Genomic DNA, 20054 nt, shown 5'->3' with positions numbered 1-20054 from the left:
GAGGTTTTGCGCGGTGGAAGGAAATTCGAAATTCGCGTACGAGATTGAAATTATCAGAAGCAGATACAGAAAAATGTGGAACACGAGGATAACCTACATTTCGATATCATTCATACACTTCTCTAAAGACGTTTCATTCCGTGTGATACGTGTATACAAGAAGATGGCTAACGGGATGACACAGAAGCGAGACACGAACTCCGAAGCTTTCGAAATCTCTACTTTTAGGTTCTTGGCGGTATGTGTTGACACAGCGGAATAAATCACATCGATAAATTACGTTTAATTAACCATTTTATCATCCATTAAATTGTTAACGCTTATTCCACGTCTTCGCCGCTGCTTTATCGCTCTGACCCATCCCATATTTTCTCTTCCAATCTTATTTCTTCTCTTTATCGCATAATCCCATGCACGAAGGCACCACTTTCAAACGATATTAGAATCCTAACACCCTAATCCATAATCGTCTGCCTAGAAACTCTCCCAGCTACCCTAGATTCCTCGTAGAACAAAACAGCCATATCAAAAACGGTCCGAGTCATCCAGTAGTACTCTAAATTTCTCATAGAGTAAGACAAGCACACCGAGAACTGGCTGGTTCCTTCGGTACTATCTAAATTCCTTGTAAAATGGCATCACCGATCCAAGAATCGATCGAATCTTTCAGTACTCCTCTAAATTCCTCTTAAAACCGAGCAACTATATCCAGAATGTACCGAAGCTTCCAGTACTACCCCAAGCGTCTCATACACCAAAGCAACTGTACCCAAGACCTACTCGATCGTCCAGTAGTACTCTGGACTCCTCACAGAGCAAAGCAACCACGCAAAAAATACACCAATCCACCGAATCTTGGAGTACTACCCTAAACTCCTCAAAGAGCAGAGCAACCACGCGAAAAATCCACCAAATCTCGGAGTACTAACCCAAATTCCTCATAGATCAGACATCTACAGCCAGATTTGTCTCCAGTAAATGGTGCACGTTCGCAAGCAAATTTTCCGCATTAAAGTGACATCGACTAGCAGTGGAGTGGTACGTCGAACCCATCGGAGAACGTTACATCCGTTTTCCGTGTTCGAAAAGGACAATGGCCTATCGTGGGCCCGAAACGAACGGGGCACGACTTTCACCGGGACCCGCATTCTTCCGTCACACAGGCCGGTGCATCGACGTTGACAAGACGCGGACGGCGATTAATCATCGCGTGGAGCGGGAAAAGAAAGAAAGTTTCGGCCCCGTGTATTCCAGTCACGCTGGATCGCGCCAGTTCGCCGCCGTATCTTTATCACCGGCTGATAATGGATCATTATCCGGCTCGCTTTGTTCGCCGGTTGAACGAACCCGTGGCCGAATACGAATCCGCGGACGCATTCACGGATTATTCAAAAGGCGGCCCTCTCCGTCTCTCTCCTCCTTCTCGCTACCCTCGCGGTCTCGCTCTGTCTGTCCCGAGCCTGTGCTCGCGCGGCCACGCTCGCGTCAGAGTGTTGCCAGGGCTTTGTTGTTGCGAATCCTTGGTCGTGGCATTCTTTCACAGCGTTGGCCCGATGCGACGTGGACGAAACGCGCGGACGAGCCATTAATCATCGGTGCCGGAGGATTTAGAAAAAGCATCCGACCGGTGTCCTTCTCGATGACAGAGCCTAGGCGCAGCTTCGTCCCTGGCTAATAGTTTGATCCGTGTTTACGCTCCTCGCGATGAACCGCGATTTTGTTCCACCATTCGCGCCACACCCTCCACTTTTTCTCCTCCTTCTTCCTCGCTTCTTGCATTTTCGACTTGCGATTCTAGGCAACATTTTGACTGGCAACTGTAGGAAAGCTGGTCTCCTTGGGCCTGCCTTTGGGTTAGATAACGTGGTCCGAGGAAGAATTATTTATCCTATTTATTTGTTCACTTCGTGATATATATTTTAAACTATTATAACGTAGATTTGATCTAATATGATTTAATTTTATGACGCCGGTAACTGTCAAAGAGGTAAAGGATCGAATAGACTGATCTCTGGGTCTCCTTGGGTTACGTAACGTGGTCTCAGGAAGAATTATTTATCTTGTTTATTTAGTGACTTCGCGATATATATTTTAAGCTATTATAACGTGGATTTGATCGAATATGATTTGATCCCATGACGTTGGCAGCTGTCAGAGAGGTAGAGGATGGAATAGTAACGTGGTCCTAAGAAAGTTTATTTATTTTAGTTATTTAATAGCTTTGCAATTTGTATTTTAACGTTACTTTTGTGACGTAATATAGCTATCTTCGTGAACATCGAGTGAAAGTACTAATTGAATGCCACGTGTTTTGATAGTATTGTTAGGTTAGAACTGGGTTGTTCAAGGATGTTTATTTTGAGACAGATTAGAGCGACTGTGAATGGGGCTTATGAGGGATTAGTCGGTTTGTATTTGTACAAGGTTATCTTGAAATTAATAAGTCGTTAAGTATCAATGTAACTCCGTTACTAAGTCATTCCTGATTTCTTATTAATTTCAAAGGTAGCTTTGCAATATTTATTCGTATACCTTGTAACGTAGAAGCGAATACGATTCGATGTTGTGACGCAACGTGGTAGTCTTCATGGACGTTGAGGGAAAGTTAGCGTTAATTGAATACTGTGCACTTGGTTGCACCGTAAGATCGGAAATCAGGTGTTCAAGGATACGTTTTTCAGGCTGGATTACGATAATTATGAAACAAATTTATGCTACCTCGATTCTAATATCAGACTTCTTCCTATCGCACCTTGTAGAATGAATTCCAATGCACACAAACAAAATCTTCGAATAAAACAACCTACAGAATTTGAAGATTAGCATCAAATTCGCATCTCGCGTTGGAAAACGCTGGGAAAAAGTTAAAGTTAATCGAATGACATATATCTAATGACGTAATTAGGTTAGAAATCATTGATAAAAGATATTCCATAATTCCAGCTCAGTTTCAGAGCTCCCTCCCGAAGTTTGATTCCAATTCTTCGCAAAGCAGTCAGAAGTGCATATGGCCCGACTTCATGACTTGCAGACTCATCTGCAAGTAGATTGATACGGTGCAAATAACGGCTAATCACTACGCTTGTAGCGGATGCTGAATGCGGTGATTATCGGTTCGAGCATCTCGAGCATCGAATCAACGCACTACTTTCAATTTGCAATCGCTTTCAACGCTACCATCTGATCGCTCGACCCGTTACACTCCACCCCCGCGTTTAATTTCCAAATCTCCTGTGCATCGTCACCATCAATAATCTCCGCCCCCGTCTTCTGGATGCTGCTTCTTTCGCTTTGGGACCCGTCTCGCGCATTCATACCTGCGATGCGTGTTCCGTAGCGATGGGCTCGAGACACTTCCAGCTCCTCCATTCTGGTCTCACCATTTTTTAATCCGACACTTCTCTCCCCTTAACCTCGGGGAAGTTAAAAATTTCGAGAACGCGGGTGTTCCTGAACAATTATTAATAAATATTCGTTCATTTTGTCTAATTAATTTATTGACATTTTATAAACGATTTGTATGAAATTTGTTAAAATTCTAAGAATGCAATTTCGCTTGATTCAAGTGTCGTACGAGAAATATTGCGAGTCAATTGCAATTTGGAATAATGATTAAATATTTAGGAATATTTTTAATAATTGATATTTATAACATTGCCCAATTTGCGTCGTTAATATTAAATTTTTTAATATTTCCATCAACTCCTCACGATCCTATATTTCACTGAGTACGAAGTAAAAATTTTATCAATAGACAGTAAGATTGGAATAATTCTATACTCCAAAACGACACGATGAACTTTTTCATTCTCCAAAAATTTCTTCACTCCGATTACATTGGTCACTCTGGTCCACGTTCGAAACATCCTACACCATAAAGGGTTAAATCCATCGCTCTTGTCCAGCACCTCATCTCAATTTCTCAAAAGCAAAGCCTCAAGCTCTAAAAATTCTTCTACACCATAAAGGATTAAATCCATCGCACTTGTCCAGCAACCCCCATCTGAACTCCTCGAAAACCAAGCATCAAACTTCGAAAAATTATTCTACACCATAAAGAATTAAATCCATCGCACTTGCCCCCCAACTTGCATATCAATCCCTCAAAAGCAAAGCCTCAAACTCTAAAAAATTCTTCCACACCATAAAGGGTTAAATCCATCGCACTGCTCCGGCAACCCCCACCCGAATGCCTCGAAAGCTAAGCACGAAACTCTCAAAGCTACCACTTAACGATACGAACTAATATACCCAGCGACTGCAGAGTTAGCTCTGCACACAGCCGCAACTACTCGCGAGAGGCGGTTCGAGCGTGTAGCGTGACGAGCGTGCGGATCGCCGAGCGGATTGTCTCCGCGCAGCGCCATAGGTTGTATCGACGTCAGCGGGACACGGCTGGCAATTAATCACCGGAAAGGATCCACGGCGAGGATCCACGGGAGGAGCAGGCTTGGTCCCTCGGTGCCCCGTTCGGCGACGTCGGTACGCGTGCCGGCTTATAGTTCGCGCGTTCGACTGTCGTATAATAATGAGCCAGCCAGAAAAAGGAATTCCGTTTGTCCGTTACAAAACGGCTAGGTGTGCGCCGGATAAACGATATGCGGGCCCGCGCCGAGCAGGGGCCACTATTTATTAAAAAGTCAGCCCAGCGACGTGCTACATCGGGAGGAAAGCGATAACGCGAGGATCCAGGGGTCCGGTCATTAAGCTTCACCGGGGAGCTTCCTGGAAGCTATGGTGCGGTGCTTGTTTCCTCGCCAACGAGTTTCCACTGACTGTCACATGGGAGAGGGTATTATTTTCACCGGTCTTGGGGCTGGTTGCATTGGAATATCGCAATTTTTCCGATCTCTTCGCGTTGTATTATGTCGAAAACGCAGTAGGGACGTCTGTGCCCGATCTAATAGGGGACAAAAGTGACCGAAGAGTGGAATTTTTGGAATAATAGCAGAGGGTTTTAATTTTTCCAATATCGATGCTAATTGACGCTTCTGGAATTAGTTGCTTTGGAATATCGCAATTTTTCCGATGTCTTCGCGTTTAATTATGTCGAGAACGTAGTAGAAACTTCTGTGCCCGAACTAATAGGGGGGCGAAAGTGATCAGATAGTGGAATTTTGGAATAATAGCAATCCTGGGGCTAATAAAAGCTTCTGGGACTGGTTGCTTCGAAATATTGCAATTTTTGGCGTGTTCCTATTGAACTGTATTAAAAACAATGTCTAATATTTAAACAAGAATGTTTAGATTAATAAATGGTGGTCACGCTATATTAATAGGAATTTCTAATATTTAAAGAAAGATATTTAACCATTTGCACTGGAATGACAAGCATACCCTTGCAGAAAATTCGAAGAATTTCTCTAATCTTTATCTAATTTCATCGTAGATGGAGTAGGTACATAGTGATTAACTAAAATTAAACCCTACATCGATATATAATTGCTAATTGGAGAATAGTGATTACATCTAGACACGATTGATTTGAATATCGTACTTCAGCCTAGAAAGGTGATCATTTTTAACAATAATTCGTTTAAAATATTGCAATTTCGGAACTATATTATAATGCGAAAGGTTTCCAACGTTTCCGAGGATAGCTAACTTAGGATTACAAAAAATACTACCAAAGAGTATATTGTTAATCCTTGAAATACCGTTTCGGCGGTATTATTACTCATCAGGAAATACCATATTACCGACCCCGTTCCCCAGGTAAAACACGATGATGGCACCTTGACGCTTGGCTATCATATATGCCGAGTATTGGGCAATAATTCGGTTCGTTTTTCCGTTTGTAACCCCTACCTACCCTTGTACCACAAATTCGGAAACTACATAACTAATTGCAATAACAAATTACATAGCCCTACCAAGGGTCTACATAAATGCTAGACCTGGTAGCTCGCGGAATATGAAAACGCGCGATGTGAAGGTAGTCTGGACAGTCCACTTACTATTTCGAAGCCAAACATAATCTCCTCAAAGATCCTCGTCCGTCACTAATCGTCGTCAAGCAAGAACGACCTAGTGACGATACACATATATTCTCGTTGCATTACGCTAAAAATAATTTCTACGCCGAGAAGAGAAAATTCTAGAGAAATTCTAGTACAGCGATTACTCCTAAACTCGACTGGTTTGAGCCACCGTCGATAAATTTCTTCCAGCATATTCAGGACTACAGCGCCTGCAGGAAAAATCAGAATTTTCGATGACGTCAAATAATCCGAAGCTAAAACCGATCATCGAAGGATCGACCTTTCGGAGATATTCTCGCACGTCAATCTGGGATATTCTTAGTCGAAGTATTCTCCTGTGATACCGCGTTTCGCATGCTTTTTCTGCCGCTTAGAAAGTCTGTTTTTCGCGCACGTGACCACGCAACAGCCGCAATGCCGTCCCTGAGTGAGCCGGGCTCTCCCTCTCGCGCCGCTATTAATAGCCAGCTCATTATTGCTGTAAATGAGCCGACTCTTTAATATCCGCATTGACATGGATCTATGATCACCGTGCAACGTTCCGTGGTGCCCACCCTCTTCGATCCACCCTCGCACCTGCTCGATCCTTTCATCCGAAACCGTCGATGTCGCGCGAACCATTTGCCACGCTCGATCCGGGACAAACCTGACCGAAACCAGAGGGAATTACCACGCCTGTGTTAGGCTACTCGCTATCACACATCGCCAGGACTTTTTCCCGGCCACCTTATAAATCGACGCAGCCAGATAGAGATCTACGCCCGAGATGTATGCTAAACGACATGGATCGCGACGCGCGTGCAGCGACAAATAAATTTTCGAGCACCGGGCTTCCTGAAACGATAACGTCGCGGTGTGGCCGTGGAACGGGACGTGATTCACCGATTCCCGACGTGATCGAACGAAATGCATCGGCCGCTATCGTAATTGCGATATTAAAATGTTCCCGGCCGATGTTTAGCCGGTAAGCGACCGGTGATTGCGCGGCTGGAAAAGCAGAAGTAACAGGTTATTGGTATTTAAAAGCGACCTCGAGGTTTCTCCCGATGCTCGTTGCCCGAGCCATTCATTACCGGGGCTTTTGCAACGCGCGGCGGATAGGTGTAATAGGCGGAGTATCGTAATAACAGCGTTGCAAAATTATTTATGGCTCGGGCGTGCTGAGCAAATAGGTAAAACAGCTGCCAAGTGACCAGTTCGCGATCCGGTAGCAACGGTCGATGCATTAGCCGCGAGTCGTTGAAATAATTAACGAACTCGTGAAGCGTTACACGCGTTCAGCCCCGGCTATTATGCGCCGCGCGCCTTGGATCGCGCGCTTCTCCCCGGTTCCCTGCGGTCCGATCGATCGCGCGAGGTGCCTCCGATTCCTTCGATCGTTCGCGACCTTGTTCGTTTATCGCCTACCCCACGAGTCGTGTTGTGACATACCCTTAATTCGATAGCGGTAGGTCCATTTGATGGAAACACCGCCGGAACACGATACCCTCTGGCTGATAGCGCTCTCTGGAACCTGTTTCGACCGAGTCCACTCGAGGTGCTAGATATTTTCTTATCGAACCAGTTGTCTAGGGTAAACGGACTCTTGCTTCGTTGCTCTAGCTACCTATGCACGATCGCCATTGATAACTAGGCTAGACACAGGTAGAGCGATTACGAGCTAGGACACTTAGGTGTCCGGCACCTGGAAAACTTCTGAAATATACGTATATTGGACCCATAAATTATCGCTTTTTATCGAATGTTCCCGCATCATTGTACACGTACCAATCGAGTAACAATAGAGCGGAAGGATAATCGATCGCCACGCGAAATACAGGTAGCCTAATCGCGAACTTAATCGCTCGGGTGTTCGACAGGTGGAAAATTTCTGAAATACACGTACGAGGCAAAGAGTAACAGGATAATCTATCTGTTCCACAGGCACGGTGAACGCGAACGGCGAGGTGAAGCGGCAGAGGACGTCGTACACCAGGTACCAGACGCTGGAGCTGGAAAAGGAGTTCCACTTTAACCGCTACCTGACGAGGCGGCGCCGCATCGAGATCGCGCATGCCCTCTGCCTGACGGAACGTCAGATCAAGATCTGGTTCCAGAATCGGCGGATGAAGTGGAAAAAGGAGCACAAGATGGCGAGCATGAACATTGTACCGTACCACATGTCGCCGTACGGCCACCCTTACCAGTTCGCGCCCCACCCAAGCCAGTTCGCTCACTTGGCCACATAGGACGAGTTCTCGCCCGCCGAGCTCGGAGCACACGCTGTCCGGTTCCCCGGGATGTACGGCGAGCAGAACTTCTAAAAGGCTTTTTTCCGGCTCTCGGCCCGGCCGCCGTCACCAAAGACTATAGCAAGTCTCGCGTGACCTGCCGGCCCGGGACACTTCACTTCCAGTAGGACACGTGGTGAGACCCGACGAGGTCTGACACAGGCCACCGATGCCTCGACGGATTGTCACTCGTCAAGCAGAATTTCTACTTCTCTTCTTCTTTCGTCTTTTTTTATATATTTTTTTTTTTTGTTTTACTCTTTTCGTCCCTCCTCTTTTTCGTTCCCTTCCCCTTACCCTGCCCCCCGGGCTTTTCGTCGTCTTTTTGCCGGTATCCGAGAGCGGTATACGCGTCGACGAAGGAACATATTCGGGGACGATGGGGTTCCACGTAGACTCCTTCTTTTTCTTTTTTTTTTTTTTTTCGTCGCGAGAAACCCACTCGGGATAACGCGCGTTTGAAATCGAAGGGACGACCACGGTGATGTTCGAACGATTCTATCGCGGTCGGCGTTTTCACGGTTCCACGATTCGATCGCGTCCGCTGTGCGTCGGTCTGCGCCTGTGTCCACGAGATACTCCGTCACAATAGAACTATTCGAAGTTGAAGGGAAGCCAAAAAAAATTTTCTGCAATGCACGCCGTGCGCCCGATTAAATGGACTGGACGCGCTCCGAGGGGCTCTCGCCGCGGCTAGATTACAAGCGTACCGATGCTGAACGCGGACGAGAAGCCACCTCAGCGGGTGAGATAAAACCGAATCAGTAGTTTTTAAGGCTTAGAAATTAGCGGTCTGAGTAATTAATTAATTGAGCGACTAATTAATTGATTATCTTGTCTGGCTGCGCACTGTTTCGCATCTCTGGACCTATACAAACCCTCCTGTTCCCCAACCCCCCGCCCCGTATCCCGCCCACGCACTCCCAATAATTCCGAAATCGAAGGAGAAAGTGGAAAAAAAAGGAAAAAAAAAAAATTGAATTACAGAGGATGCGCTGATGTACTTATTCAACTTTCTCGTTTCATCTTCCACTCCGTCTTTCTCTTTCTCTTCTTTCGCTCGTTCTCGAAGTCTATCTCTCTGCGATGGCGCGTTTCGTCGACGGCGACGCCGCGAATTACGCCAGTCACCACCGGCGAACCGCGCAGTTTCTATGTGCACGTTAAAGTCTCTACTTCGTAGTACGTAAGGTGCCTATTAATACTCGATCCTATTCTCTGCCGTTTTTCGATAGAGGCTGCTGACACTTTTCAACGTCCGCTCGATCGACACGAAGTTACTCGCGAAATCGAAGCGACGAAACGCATGCTACATTATAGCGAATAAGAACAGCCGATAGTTAAGAACAACCTATTCTCGCGAAGCTCGTTTGCTATACCGCAGTTCGTTAAGCCAAATCGATCTAGGGGAGACACCTAGCTACCCCCACCATTCACCGATACACGTACGACGCATGTACGCGTCGGAAAGTAACACGTTTTACACGGTACTCTATGTTCCTCTTTTCCTCTTTTCTACTGTTACCTTTTTTGATATACACTTCATTTGTTCTTTTTGTTTTTTTAATTCTCGATCTCTCGTCGAACGCAGTCGAGTTCTCGAGAAGAATGACGTTTCGGATCGTTCGGTAGAGCGTTTAGAAAGAAATCGGTGTCGAGGACTCGGCGAGCTCTCCGTGAACACCGTGTACGCGTACGGCAGCTAAGGAACATGGTTTCGGAAGGAACCGCGACATACGACAGCTCTGGACACGATGCGAGCGCGATTCGACCAGGGCAAACGCATTTCCACGCGAAACGGTGTACAAAGTCGAGTCCCGTTGCAACTGCGACACTCTCGCGTCTTAATAATCCTTGCGCATGTTCGTCGCGTTGTACACGGTACGACGTTGTGCCGAAAATCTAAGAGCGCGTCTTGTCTGGAAGCGACAGGGGTTTCCAGTCAGCCGTCGAAGCTCGGGGGAAACGCGTTCGCGTCCGCGCATGCGCCTCCCGTCTGGCTGCGCGGTCGCAACTGCGCATCGCGACGCGGCACCGCGTGTAATACGAGCGAATCGAGCGGAGTGTATGCGTAGCGAAACGAACGAACCGACGAAAAACGAGCAACTGTCTCGAGGAGGAAGAGGTGGAGGCGGAATAGGAGGATCCCTCTCGGCGACCTAATCGAACGAAACGGCAGGTGTGTAAATGAATTTAGATAATGTGTTCGCGGCCGGGGCGCGTACACGCTCGCGCGCCCGCGTTAATTGGTTTATCTTGTGATACGAAGAGGTGAAATGGTATAATTGAACGGGAGAAAGATAAAATAAAGTAATAAACAGCTAGCAGTCGCTCTGTGCTTAGTAAGATGTCGTGAACTGCGTAACTTTATGCGAAGCAAATTCGGAAGAATACAGGGATCTAAAAAGTATATATATATATATACATAAAAATATATATATTATCTTTATTTAGAGTGAGAGAGAGAGAGAGAGAGAGAGAGAGTGAGAAAGAGAGAAAGCGAGAGAAAAAAAGGTGACAAATGTAAGGCGAAAGCGAACAAGGCGTAAAGAGAGATGTAAGTGTAAGCTATAATGTTGAATTGTACATAGCTATTGAATATATGGCAACACGATATTGAACGACGTTATTATCGTACGAGGCGCTAACGAACGAGCCGATTCCTCGAGTTCTTTTGCAGTCGATAAGGGACAGAAAATGGTATCCGTGCTTCGTGGAATGTAATTGTTTGTGATATCTGGCGCAGATGCAGGATGCAAGTTGTTCGACGCGAACCGAAGCAATTTCCTACGTTATGCAGAGTCTTTCGTTATCGCCTGGTACTTTATATAGGGATATTTAAATAAACGAATAGTGAGGATTATAATTATAATAATAATTATTATTAATATTATTACGATGATTATTGAAATTATTGATATTATTGCTATTATTCTATTGAGAGTGAGCCTGTTGCTAATGACTTGGTCCAGTGTTAATATTGTATTTTATTTGTTTCGTTATTATTATTATTATTTTTTTTTTTTTGTTGTTCACGCCGCGTGTCGTACAACACGTTCCGTACCTATGAATGCAGAGTTCGGTTTTTCGCGCTCTTTAAGGGAAAATGATCCGCGCGGCGAGCGAGCGGCGCGCGAACGCGCGTCCCCTCGGTGTCTCGACGATCGTCGTTTTTCTTTCCTCGGGTCGATCGCAATCGGTTCGTCCGTACAGAGCCGGGGTACACGAGAAACACGGGGGTCAGCGAAGCGGATGAGAATACGAAGCCTATTTACTCGTCAGGTGCGAAGGATGCGTTCTCCACTTTAAATTAAGCTCAAGTATTACGTTCGTGTAGCGTCAACTCAAATGTTACTTCATTCCATGTAATATACGTAATAGTCTAAACTAAAAAAAATACCTACTTAATACATCTACGTAACCTAGAGCACCGTACGTGTAAGGTCGCATAATTATATAATTTAAATTGTAATTATTAAATGGTATGACGTACAGAAGCACGACGGCTGTCCATTTATTCCGTAACACCTTCAAACCGGCCACGCGACGGTGAATTTGATGAAAAGCCGTCGCGTTCTGCAATTGAAATTCGCCTTCCGAAGAAATCGTTCAAGGTCCAACGCGGATAACGCGCGTGAGCCACGTTTCGGCCACACACGCGCGCGCGCGCATGCGCGTCAACTGCGCAGTTGGTCGACGAAAAACACGACGATAAAAGTTAGGGAAGAGTGCTTTCTCCTCGGACGCAGTGAATGTTGCGCATTACGAGATACCGGCCGACTCCTATGCCCGATAGCGCGGTCATGAATTGCTGGTGAATCGGTGGAATAACACGGCGCAACGAATAAAAATTGTGTTAATTACGGTCTGCTCGTAAAACGATAATTGTTATGTTTACAATTACGACCGATACGGCGAGGCCAGTCGTTGCTGAAATTCCAGGCCGCGATAACGTTCGAGTCGAAAGATCAAGCGATGCTCCGACTCAGAGGTTATCTGGCTGCGCGCGCACACGCGCACGCGCACGTTCGCAGGCCTCTTTTGCGGTTATAACAACGTTCGGTACGTATCTAATTGGCCACGCTCTACGTTTGACGAGTCTTAATTTCAATCGGACCGAGTCTCAGCCCCGTTCACAGACTCGGCTCGCGAATTATCCGTAATTATCGATAATAAGGCGCATCGGAAAATAATAGTTTGCCCAGGAACATTGAAAGGTAACAAGCCGCAACCGGCGTGGAATAATTGCCTTTCTTAATAAGAGATCGCGCCGATTACCGTAATCGTGTGTACCCGATCGTGCCGAGAGCATCTTCATTTCCAGGCTACCTGCTTGGCTACTGCCCTGTCCCTTTGTTCGACGAATTTCGGACCGTCCGTCCAATAGGACCCGATAATACCCGGTGAAAAAGAACTCTCGATTCACCGATCCCCGATACCCATCGCGAGTGCGCGAAATGCAACGCGCGAAAAGAGAAGGAAGGAACGATTCGCGTAAACGAGCACCACCTGTACGCGATGTAATTCGAATGTAAGGGATGGAGAATCGGCTCGGGATCGGGGATCGTGAGGCTCGTGAGCGGCCGAATCCGCTCGAGCGGCGCGATAAGATCGCGTGACAACAGCGGGAGGTCGCGCGTGATAAAGCAGCCTCACACCCTCGAAAACTACCGAAACGGACAGGAGTCGGGTAACAAGGAGACAACAGGAGACAAGAGGACTGAACGCAAGTCACGATCCATGCTGCAACCAGCTCCTATCGCTCGCGCTCTCTCTCTCTCTCTCGTTCTCTCACGATTTTGCCACGCTACCGACAGTGACGCCGCAACTTTCGATCGGTCCACCGGTGCCCGCTTCCTCGCGCTGGACGTCGCGCCTGTTCGAGGATCGTGACTTTCGTTGTCCAGATCGTAACGATAGACCGCACGGAACGAAGGGTGAAACGGGCATGGCGCCGTCGAATTATCGATTCTTTCCGTCCCGCTGGATCCCCGACCGCTCTTACGCCGGCAACCATGAACCCACGATAGTCATTACCCTCTCCGTTCGAGGCATCCTGGTTATTATTCGTGTCTTTCGCGTGGTATCCATTAATCTCGCGAATCTTCGGCTCGATACAGTAGTTCGATCTAATTATACCCCTTTGCCGCAGCGCAATATCGATACCTTGATTTGTGCAAGCGAATCTGAACTTCATCCCTGGGTACACCGTTCTTTTCTCCTCTTTCTTCCTTTAGTCTATATGTTAGATTGATAGGGAAATCGACGTGCAAATTTTTGTGATATTTATTATCTAAAATGGTATTTTTGATTGTACGAAAGAAATTTTGAAGAGTAGTGAGGTATCACCTAAATCAAGATACCTCGTACACTACTCTTCAAAGTGTACTCAGTGTACCCAGGGATCAAGTTCAAATTCGCTTCCACAAATTTTGATTTAGGTGATTTATCTGAGTGAGGATCACTTCTGAGCATCCTCTGTTACAAAAATTCAACACTGTTAATTTAACGACTATCGTAATGACTTATAGATATTAATGACAACTCATTTAATGAGTATCATTGTAAACTTGGTTCGAATTCCTGCTACTCGTCATCCGACCTAAGCAGAGTAGTTTGGACGTCAGAAAATTCCCGTGGATCGGAGATTTGGCCAGGATTTTCCCTCTGTTGACGAGGTGGCCCATCAGCGGGAAAACTCGCTGCAGAAAACGCGAAGCGTTTCGACGCGGAACGCCGTAGGTATATAATACCTCTCGGCTGGCGTCAGTCACTCAGTCAGTCATTGATACCGCGCGGTGATTAATGAAGAGTCAAGGTTCGGGATCACGGTGCCGAGTTCAGAGGAGGGGACACGACGGGAGAGCTCTCGACGTCGAGAGGGACGAGTATCGATACCGCGCGTTCCTCGGGAATAAAGCGGAGACGTGCTCGTCGCGCGTGCAGCCACGGGGAATGCCCGGTGTTTGTTTCAGGCCAGAGGAGAGAGAGTCAATCGTTAGCCCTTCGGGCCCCGTGCAATCAGCGTATCTCGAGTTATTGTTCCATTACGATCGTTCCATGTTCGGAGGATGGAGACGATTCGCCTGAGGCTCGCGGGTCGAAGGTCAATGTCATCGCGGCGTCTTTTCGTCATTTTCCGAATGTTCAAATGTTAACGCTAAATCTACCAGAGTCGAATTACCGGTGAATGAAAACGAAGAGAAAATTTGGAAAAATTTAATGGGCCTTGTGTTGGTTTGAGAAGCTTTTAATTTCCTCTTTGACTGACTCCATGCCTAGATCCCTTCGGAGCATCTCGTTGCAAAATATTCGTGCTAATTATAAACCTACCATGGTTAAACGAATGAAAACGAAGGGAAAATTTGGAAAAATTTAATGGGCCTTGTGTTGGTTTGAGAAGCTTTTAATTTCCTCTTTGACTGACTCCATTCCTAGATCTCTTCGGAGGATCTCGTTGCAAAATATTCGTGCTAATAGTAAACCTATCGTGTGTAAATGACCGGGGAATGAAAAGGAAGAGAAAATTTGGAAGAATATAATGGGCCTTATAGCTGTTCAAGCAGCTACTAATTTCCTCTTTGACTGACTCCATTTCTAGATCTCTTCGGAGGATCTCGTTGCAAAATATTCGTGCTAATAGTAAACCTATCATGATTAAATGACCGGTGAATGAAAAATGGAATGGGCCTTATACCACTTCCAGAAGCGTTTGATTTCTTCTTTGACCGATTTAGTTCCTAGAGGTTATAGTGCATAGTATCTGAGATTGTAATGTTCCAATCTTCGCTATGTGCTGAATAATATAACAAGTAATGTTCAGTGTGAATTACCATGTCTATCTTCGTCACACGATAATTTAATTTAAAGGTTCCTGAATCAAAATGGGCATTATCCTGTGAATTAACGTTAAACTTACTACGGTTAAATAATCGGTGAACGAAAATGAAGTGAAATTTTGAAAAAATGGAATAACCTAATAACCTAACCCTTATGGGGACTACAATTGGAATAAAGAGAGAGATTGAAAAATTAGTATGGAAAGGATAACGTTGAATGCGGAACCTAATGAGGGTCACGCGAGACGATAGATTTAGTCTAACTTAACCCTCTATGAACCAAATGTTGATCCATTAAACCACAGCCACGATCTTAATAGAGGCTGCTCTTTTGAACAAAGAGTTCATGCGATGCAAAATCAAACAAAGACAGGGAAAGCGTTAACCACAACTATGATTTTAATCCTACAGTTGCGAGCAAAGAGTGCGTTGAAATCTCAGAGAAAAAGAGGGAAAGCGTTTGGTCCTGGGCCTGCTGACGTCCTTTTCGGTAAGGCTATCTAGCAGGCCTGTGCCTCAGACTCGTGGATATCGGTGTCAGATAACTTCCATATGTAGGAAGCAGAGGGAAGCAGACTTTGCGAGTACTTTGGAGAAACCTGGAATCTGCTGGACCCTCTCGGCGAGCGCGTAAACGGTGGTCGCGGCGACCCGGAACGAAAAAGTGCAACGCAGAGTCCTCTAAGCGAGACGGGGCCTGGTAGCCATTAACAGGCTCCCGCTAAGCCGGCGGCAAGATGATCCGCGTTTGGAAAAGTTCGATAACTCGATCGGCGGCGTGAGTTTTTCCGCGGCTCGGCAGAAAGGAGGCCCTCGCAGCCGCGGCCCTTTCTCCTTCCATCAGCGGTGGATCGGTTGAGTGACAGGCGACGCGGGGACCAAGAGAGAGAGAAGGAGCCGGGACAGTGCAGCCAGCCCCGTCCGTCTGTCCGTACGTCCGTCCGCGTCGCGTTTGTTCGTCCGTTTGTCCGTCCGTGGCCGCGTCCCCTGTCCACAAACGGAGCGGAGCAAGACTTCACCACTTTTATGTACGGAGTCTGAATAACAAATCTGTCCAATTCACATGTCGACATCAAAGAAGATAATATAAACACTACATCGATACATCGTCTACAAAACCTTAATGTTTTATTAATGCGGCCTCCGTCCTCGTCCCATTCCGCCGAGTCCATTCCACTCCGCATGCGGAGACGGACACCCGGCGTAGCTCTCCGCTCTGGCCACGAAACCACGATCCACCGGGAGTAAGCGCGCGCTACGGGGAACACCCGCTTATCCGTTCTCCAACCGCGTTCCCTCCTTTTGCGCTTTTTGCCACGCCGCGACGCGCGCCCCCTTCCGGACAACCTTTTGATCGCCTGTCCGACCATAACGTCCGCAGATCCTTGTCTTGACGCCCCGGTATCGCGGATCGAGCTTTCGAAAAAGTTCCATCGACAGAAGCGAGGATTTTGATCTTGCTTGATTGCGAGGACCGAGGCTTCCGGAGGATTCGCGGGGATTACCGATGAGAAATGTTCCAGGGTCAGCTGTGAGGATACTCGTGGTTGCAGCGAACTTCTTGCAGGATTTATACGGGTGTTCCTTGGTTCGGAGTCCGGTGGTTGGGTTCGAGAATATTGGGTGCTTAGGGGTTCATCGGATTTAACCCCTTGCCCTACGATTTTAGCTCCGATGGCATATACCGTGACCTGCACCAACGTTGGTAAGAGTGAGGCATCACTGAGACGAAAAGGAATCGACGAAAGTTGACCACGAGCCTGGCCCGTGTTGTTTACCTTGGGCCCTGTAGACATACCACGTCTGTCACCCGTGATGCTCGTGTTTCGCCCGATGCCTTACCGCGAGTCTCGCACGATGGACCTATCGTAGCCTAAATGGCGATTTTTAAAATTTTCAGTCATAGTTCCGCGTTCAATGTTATCGTCTTATTGTTAGTCACTCGTCTTCGCGATTTTTCTTTTAGTGTACGAGTAACCGATCTTTCTGACCAGATAGCTTTAGCGTTAGTGGTACGAATCGAAGATCTTTGATGAAATGATTTGATTATATTTTGAGTTTATAATTTTTTAATTATGGCTGTCCTGAAATTATTATTTAGTATATTAAAAATTACTTATTTAATGCAAAATTGCTTAATGCAAAATCAACCCAGCCTTGAAAATAATATTCCAAGGTCGACCTCCGAGCTGAACAATAGCATTGTACGAACAGTTAGTAAAAATTTCTACTTTCTATAATTCATATTCAGCCTCAGCTTGCCTGTGCTCCAAACAATAGCACTCTTCCTACACTCGTCGAGTCGAGACTGCAATTACAACTCGCTGGTGTCACTCAGGAGCAACCATACTCGACCTTTCCTTTCCTCGAGCTAAATACGTATATTTCCGATACTACGCAACATAATACTCCATACATCATGAAATTTAAAAAGTAAAATTCCAATTCCAAGTGTAGCCATACGTAAACGTTCGCTTAAAAATTAGCGTGATTCTTGATATCGAATGTTTAATATTTGCTGTCAAAAATTAATCGAGATAAACCTTCGACTATTCTACACGGATGAACACAATAGAAACTAGGTGAGACCTGTGTTAATTATTTATTTATTAAGTAATAATGAACATCGGTTACTCAATGCACGCGAATGCAGATAAAATATTCAAAGTCGACGAAGGGGAAAAGACATTAGCAATGATCGATAGAGACCTATGACACCTGTGACAGTTTCAAATAATCCACAATAATCCAATCACTCTACACTGAATTATATAGCGATAAATCTGTGGTTTATCGAAGAAAAACACCACGCGTGTCACGATTTAAAAGAATTCTAGTTTCTTCTTTCCAAAATACTCGAGTCACTGGGAAAAAATGAAGAGAAACAGAAATTACACATTGAAAAGAATTCGCATGAAAATGAATTCATATTGAGGACTTTAAACGACGATATCTCTGAAAAAGGAATTTTCTTGACATCCGCAGAAACATGGTACAAAACTATGAGATAACCGTGAGATAAGATATTAAAATGAATTTGCAGAAGGACACATGACGAGTGCCGCGGCGCGAAAGGTAATTCAATTTGCCGAGCACGTTTTCCGAACTCATCGATGGCCAACGTCGCAGCTCCAGACGATTACCATATTCGCAGTGGAGAGAAGCATCGATCGCGCGCGACTTCAATTTGTATGTAAATCCTCGCGGGGTCGACGGGTTTGACCGAGTTACCCACTTTGGCAACGGGCCGCGAGATAGTCATCGACGAGTACGCTGCACCGCCATTGCGTCTGGCCACCGGTTGCATTTATTTGAAAATTTTAATATCAATCCGGACTACTGTCAGGCTAGCGTGTCGCAATCTACTTCTCTCGCTTCCTTCCACGCTTCTGGAATTTTCTGTTTAATCTTATCGATGGAAACAGGGCAAGTCCAAAGTGCACATCGGATTTTATTTTTTAAATCTTTGTCTGAGAGTTAAAGTTTTTGAAATCCGGTCTTTGGATCTTTGTCTGAAAGTCTTGAAAGTCTTGAAAGTCTTGGAGGTATCGGTTTCCTGTTTTCTGTCAAGCTTCTGGAATTTTCTACTTAATCTTATCGATGGAAACAGGGAAAATCGAAAGTATAAATCGGATTTTATTTTTTAAATCTTTGTCTGAAAGTGAAAATGTAGAAAATCCGGTCTTTGGATTTTTGTCTGAAAGTCTTGAAAGCCTTGAAAGTCTTGAAAGTCTTGAAAGTCTTGAAAGTCTTGAAAGTCTTGGAGGTATCGGTTTCCTGTTTTCTGTCAAGCTTCTGGAATTTTCTACTTAATCTTATCGATGGAAACAGGGAAAATCGAAAATATAGATCGGATTTTATTTTTTAAATCTTTGTCTGAGAGTTAAAGTTTAGGAAATCCGGTCTTTGGATTTTTGTCTGAAAGTTTTGAAAGTCTTGAAAGTCTTGGAGGTATTATTCTCCCGTTTTCTGCCAAGCTTCTGGAATTTTCGGTTTAATCTTGTCAATGGGAACAGAGAAGTCGAAAATGCAGAACGAATTTTATTCTTCAAATACTTGTTTGAAAGTTAAAGGTTGGGAAATTTGGTCTTTCGACTTTTGTCTTTTGAAAATCTGGGACTTATCGTTCTCCCGTTGCCTTTCATTTTCTTCAATGTTTCTGGAAATTTCGGTTTAATCTTGTCGATGGAAACTGGGGAAGTCGAAAGTGCAGATCGAAATATATTTTTTAAATTTTTGTCTGAAAGTTAAATTTTCATTATTTTTCCTTATTTCACTTTTTCGTACTAAATCTACCATGACCGTTCAAGTGACTACTAGACGAAGAAATAAAGTTAGGAGAAGTTTAAAAAAATGAAACACCATATTAAAAAGAAAATCACAAAGACTAAAAATCTACCAAAGTGACAACGTTGAATGCGAAATTTTTAATTAAAAATTTGAAAACCACCATTTATAACCTAATAGATTAAGTATTAAGATTCATCTTCCCCTTTTTCATCCATCGGTCAATTTTACCTGCCGTAGTATGCTGAGTGTTAAAATATGTGGGTATAGATTGCTTATCAGGTGATCAGATTATGGTAGCTATTCGAAGGGAAATTACTATTAATGTTCTCTTTAGTTAGTAATATGAGAGAATATTTTCCTCTTCCACTGGAAACCTTGCTTCTTTTGCTTTTAGTCTGTGTGATATACTACCCCATTATCCAAATTATAGTATGAATTAATTGAAACGTGTCGATATAAATGATTATTGGTCAAGATATATGGGCCAAGTACGAGTAAATTAAAAACACAAGTAAAAAGAAGTTAAAATTCTTTTCACTTGCGTATTAATTTATAAGATACATTATTCCTATCATTAAAGAATGGTTTAATTGAAATACTCGAACGTAAATGAATTATCGACTTATTCGAAAATTATTGCAATCATTGGCGATTTTTTTATAGAAAGTTGAAAT

The 20054-nt window shown here is 44.9% G+C and overlaps 1 protein-coding gene across 1 annotated transcript in view; it reads left to right on the top strand.

The window, feature by feature from the left end:
• The window catches only part of LOC108546147 (Sex combs reduced), a 53077-nt gene extending 44566 nt beyond the window's left edge, over window positions 1-8511 (top strand). Inside the window, exon 2 of the mRNA XM_017898086.1 lies at window positions 7905-8511. Within this exon, the coding sequence (XP_017753575.1) occupies window positions 7905-8209 (305 nt within the window). The 3' untranslated portion in view covers window positions 8210-8511. The remainder of the gene's footprint in view (window positions 1-7904) is intronic.
• Window positions 8512-20054: the final 11543 nt, after the last annotated feature.

This window comes from Eufriesea mexicana, unplaced genomic scaffold (genome assembly GCF_001483705.2).
Source record: "Eufriesea mexicana isolate 0111107269 unplaced genomic scaffold, ASM148370v2 scaffold611, whole genome shotgun sequence".
Taxonomy (NCBI): Eukaryota; Metazoa; Arthropoda; class Insecta; order Hymenoptera; family Apidae; genus Eufriesea; species Eufriesea mexicana.
Note: the sequence above shows the minus strand (reverse complement) of the source record. Positions and strands in the feature narration are given on the sequence as shown.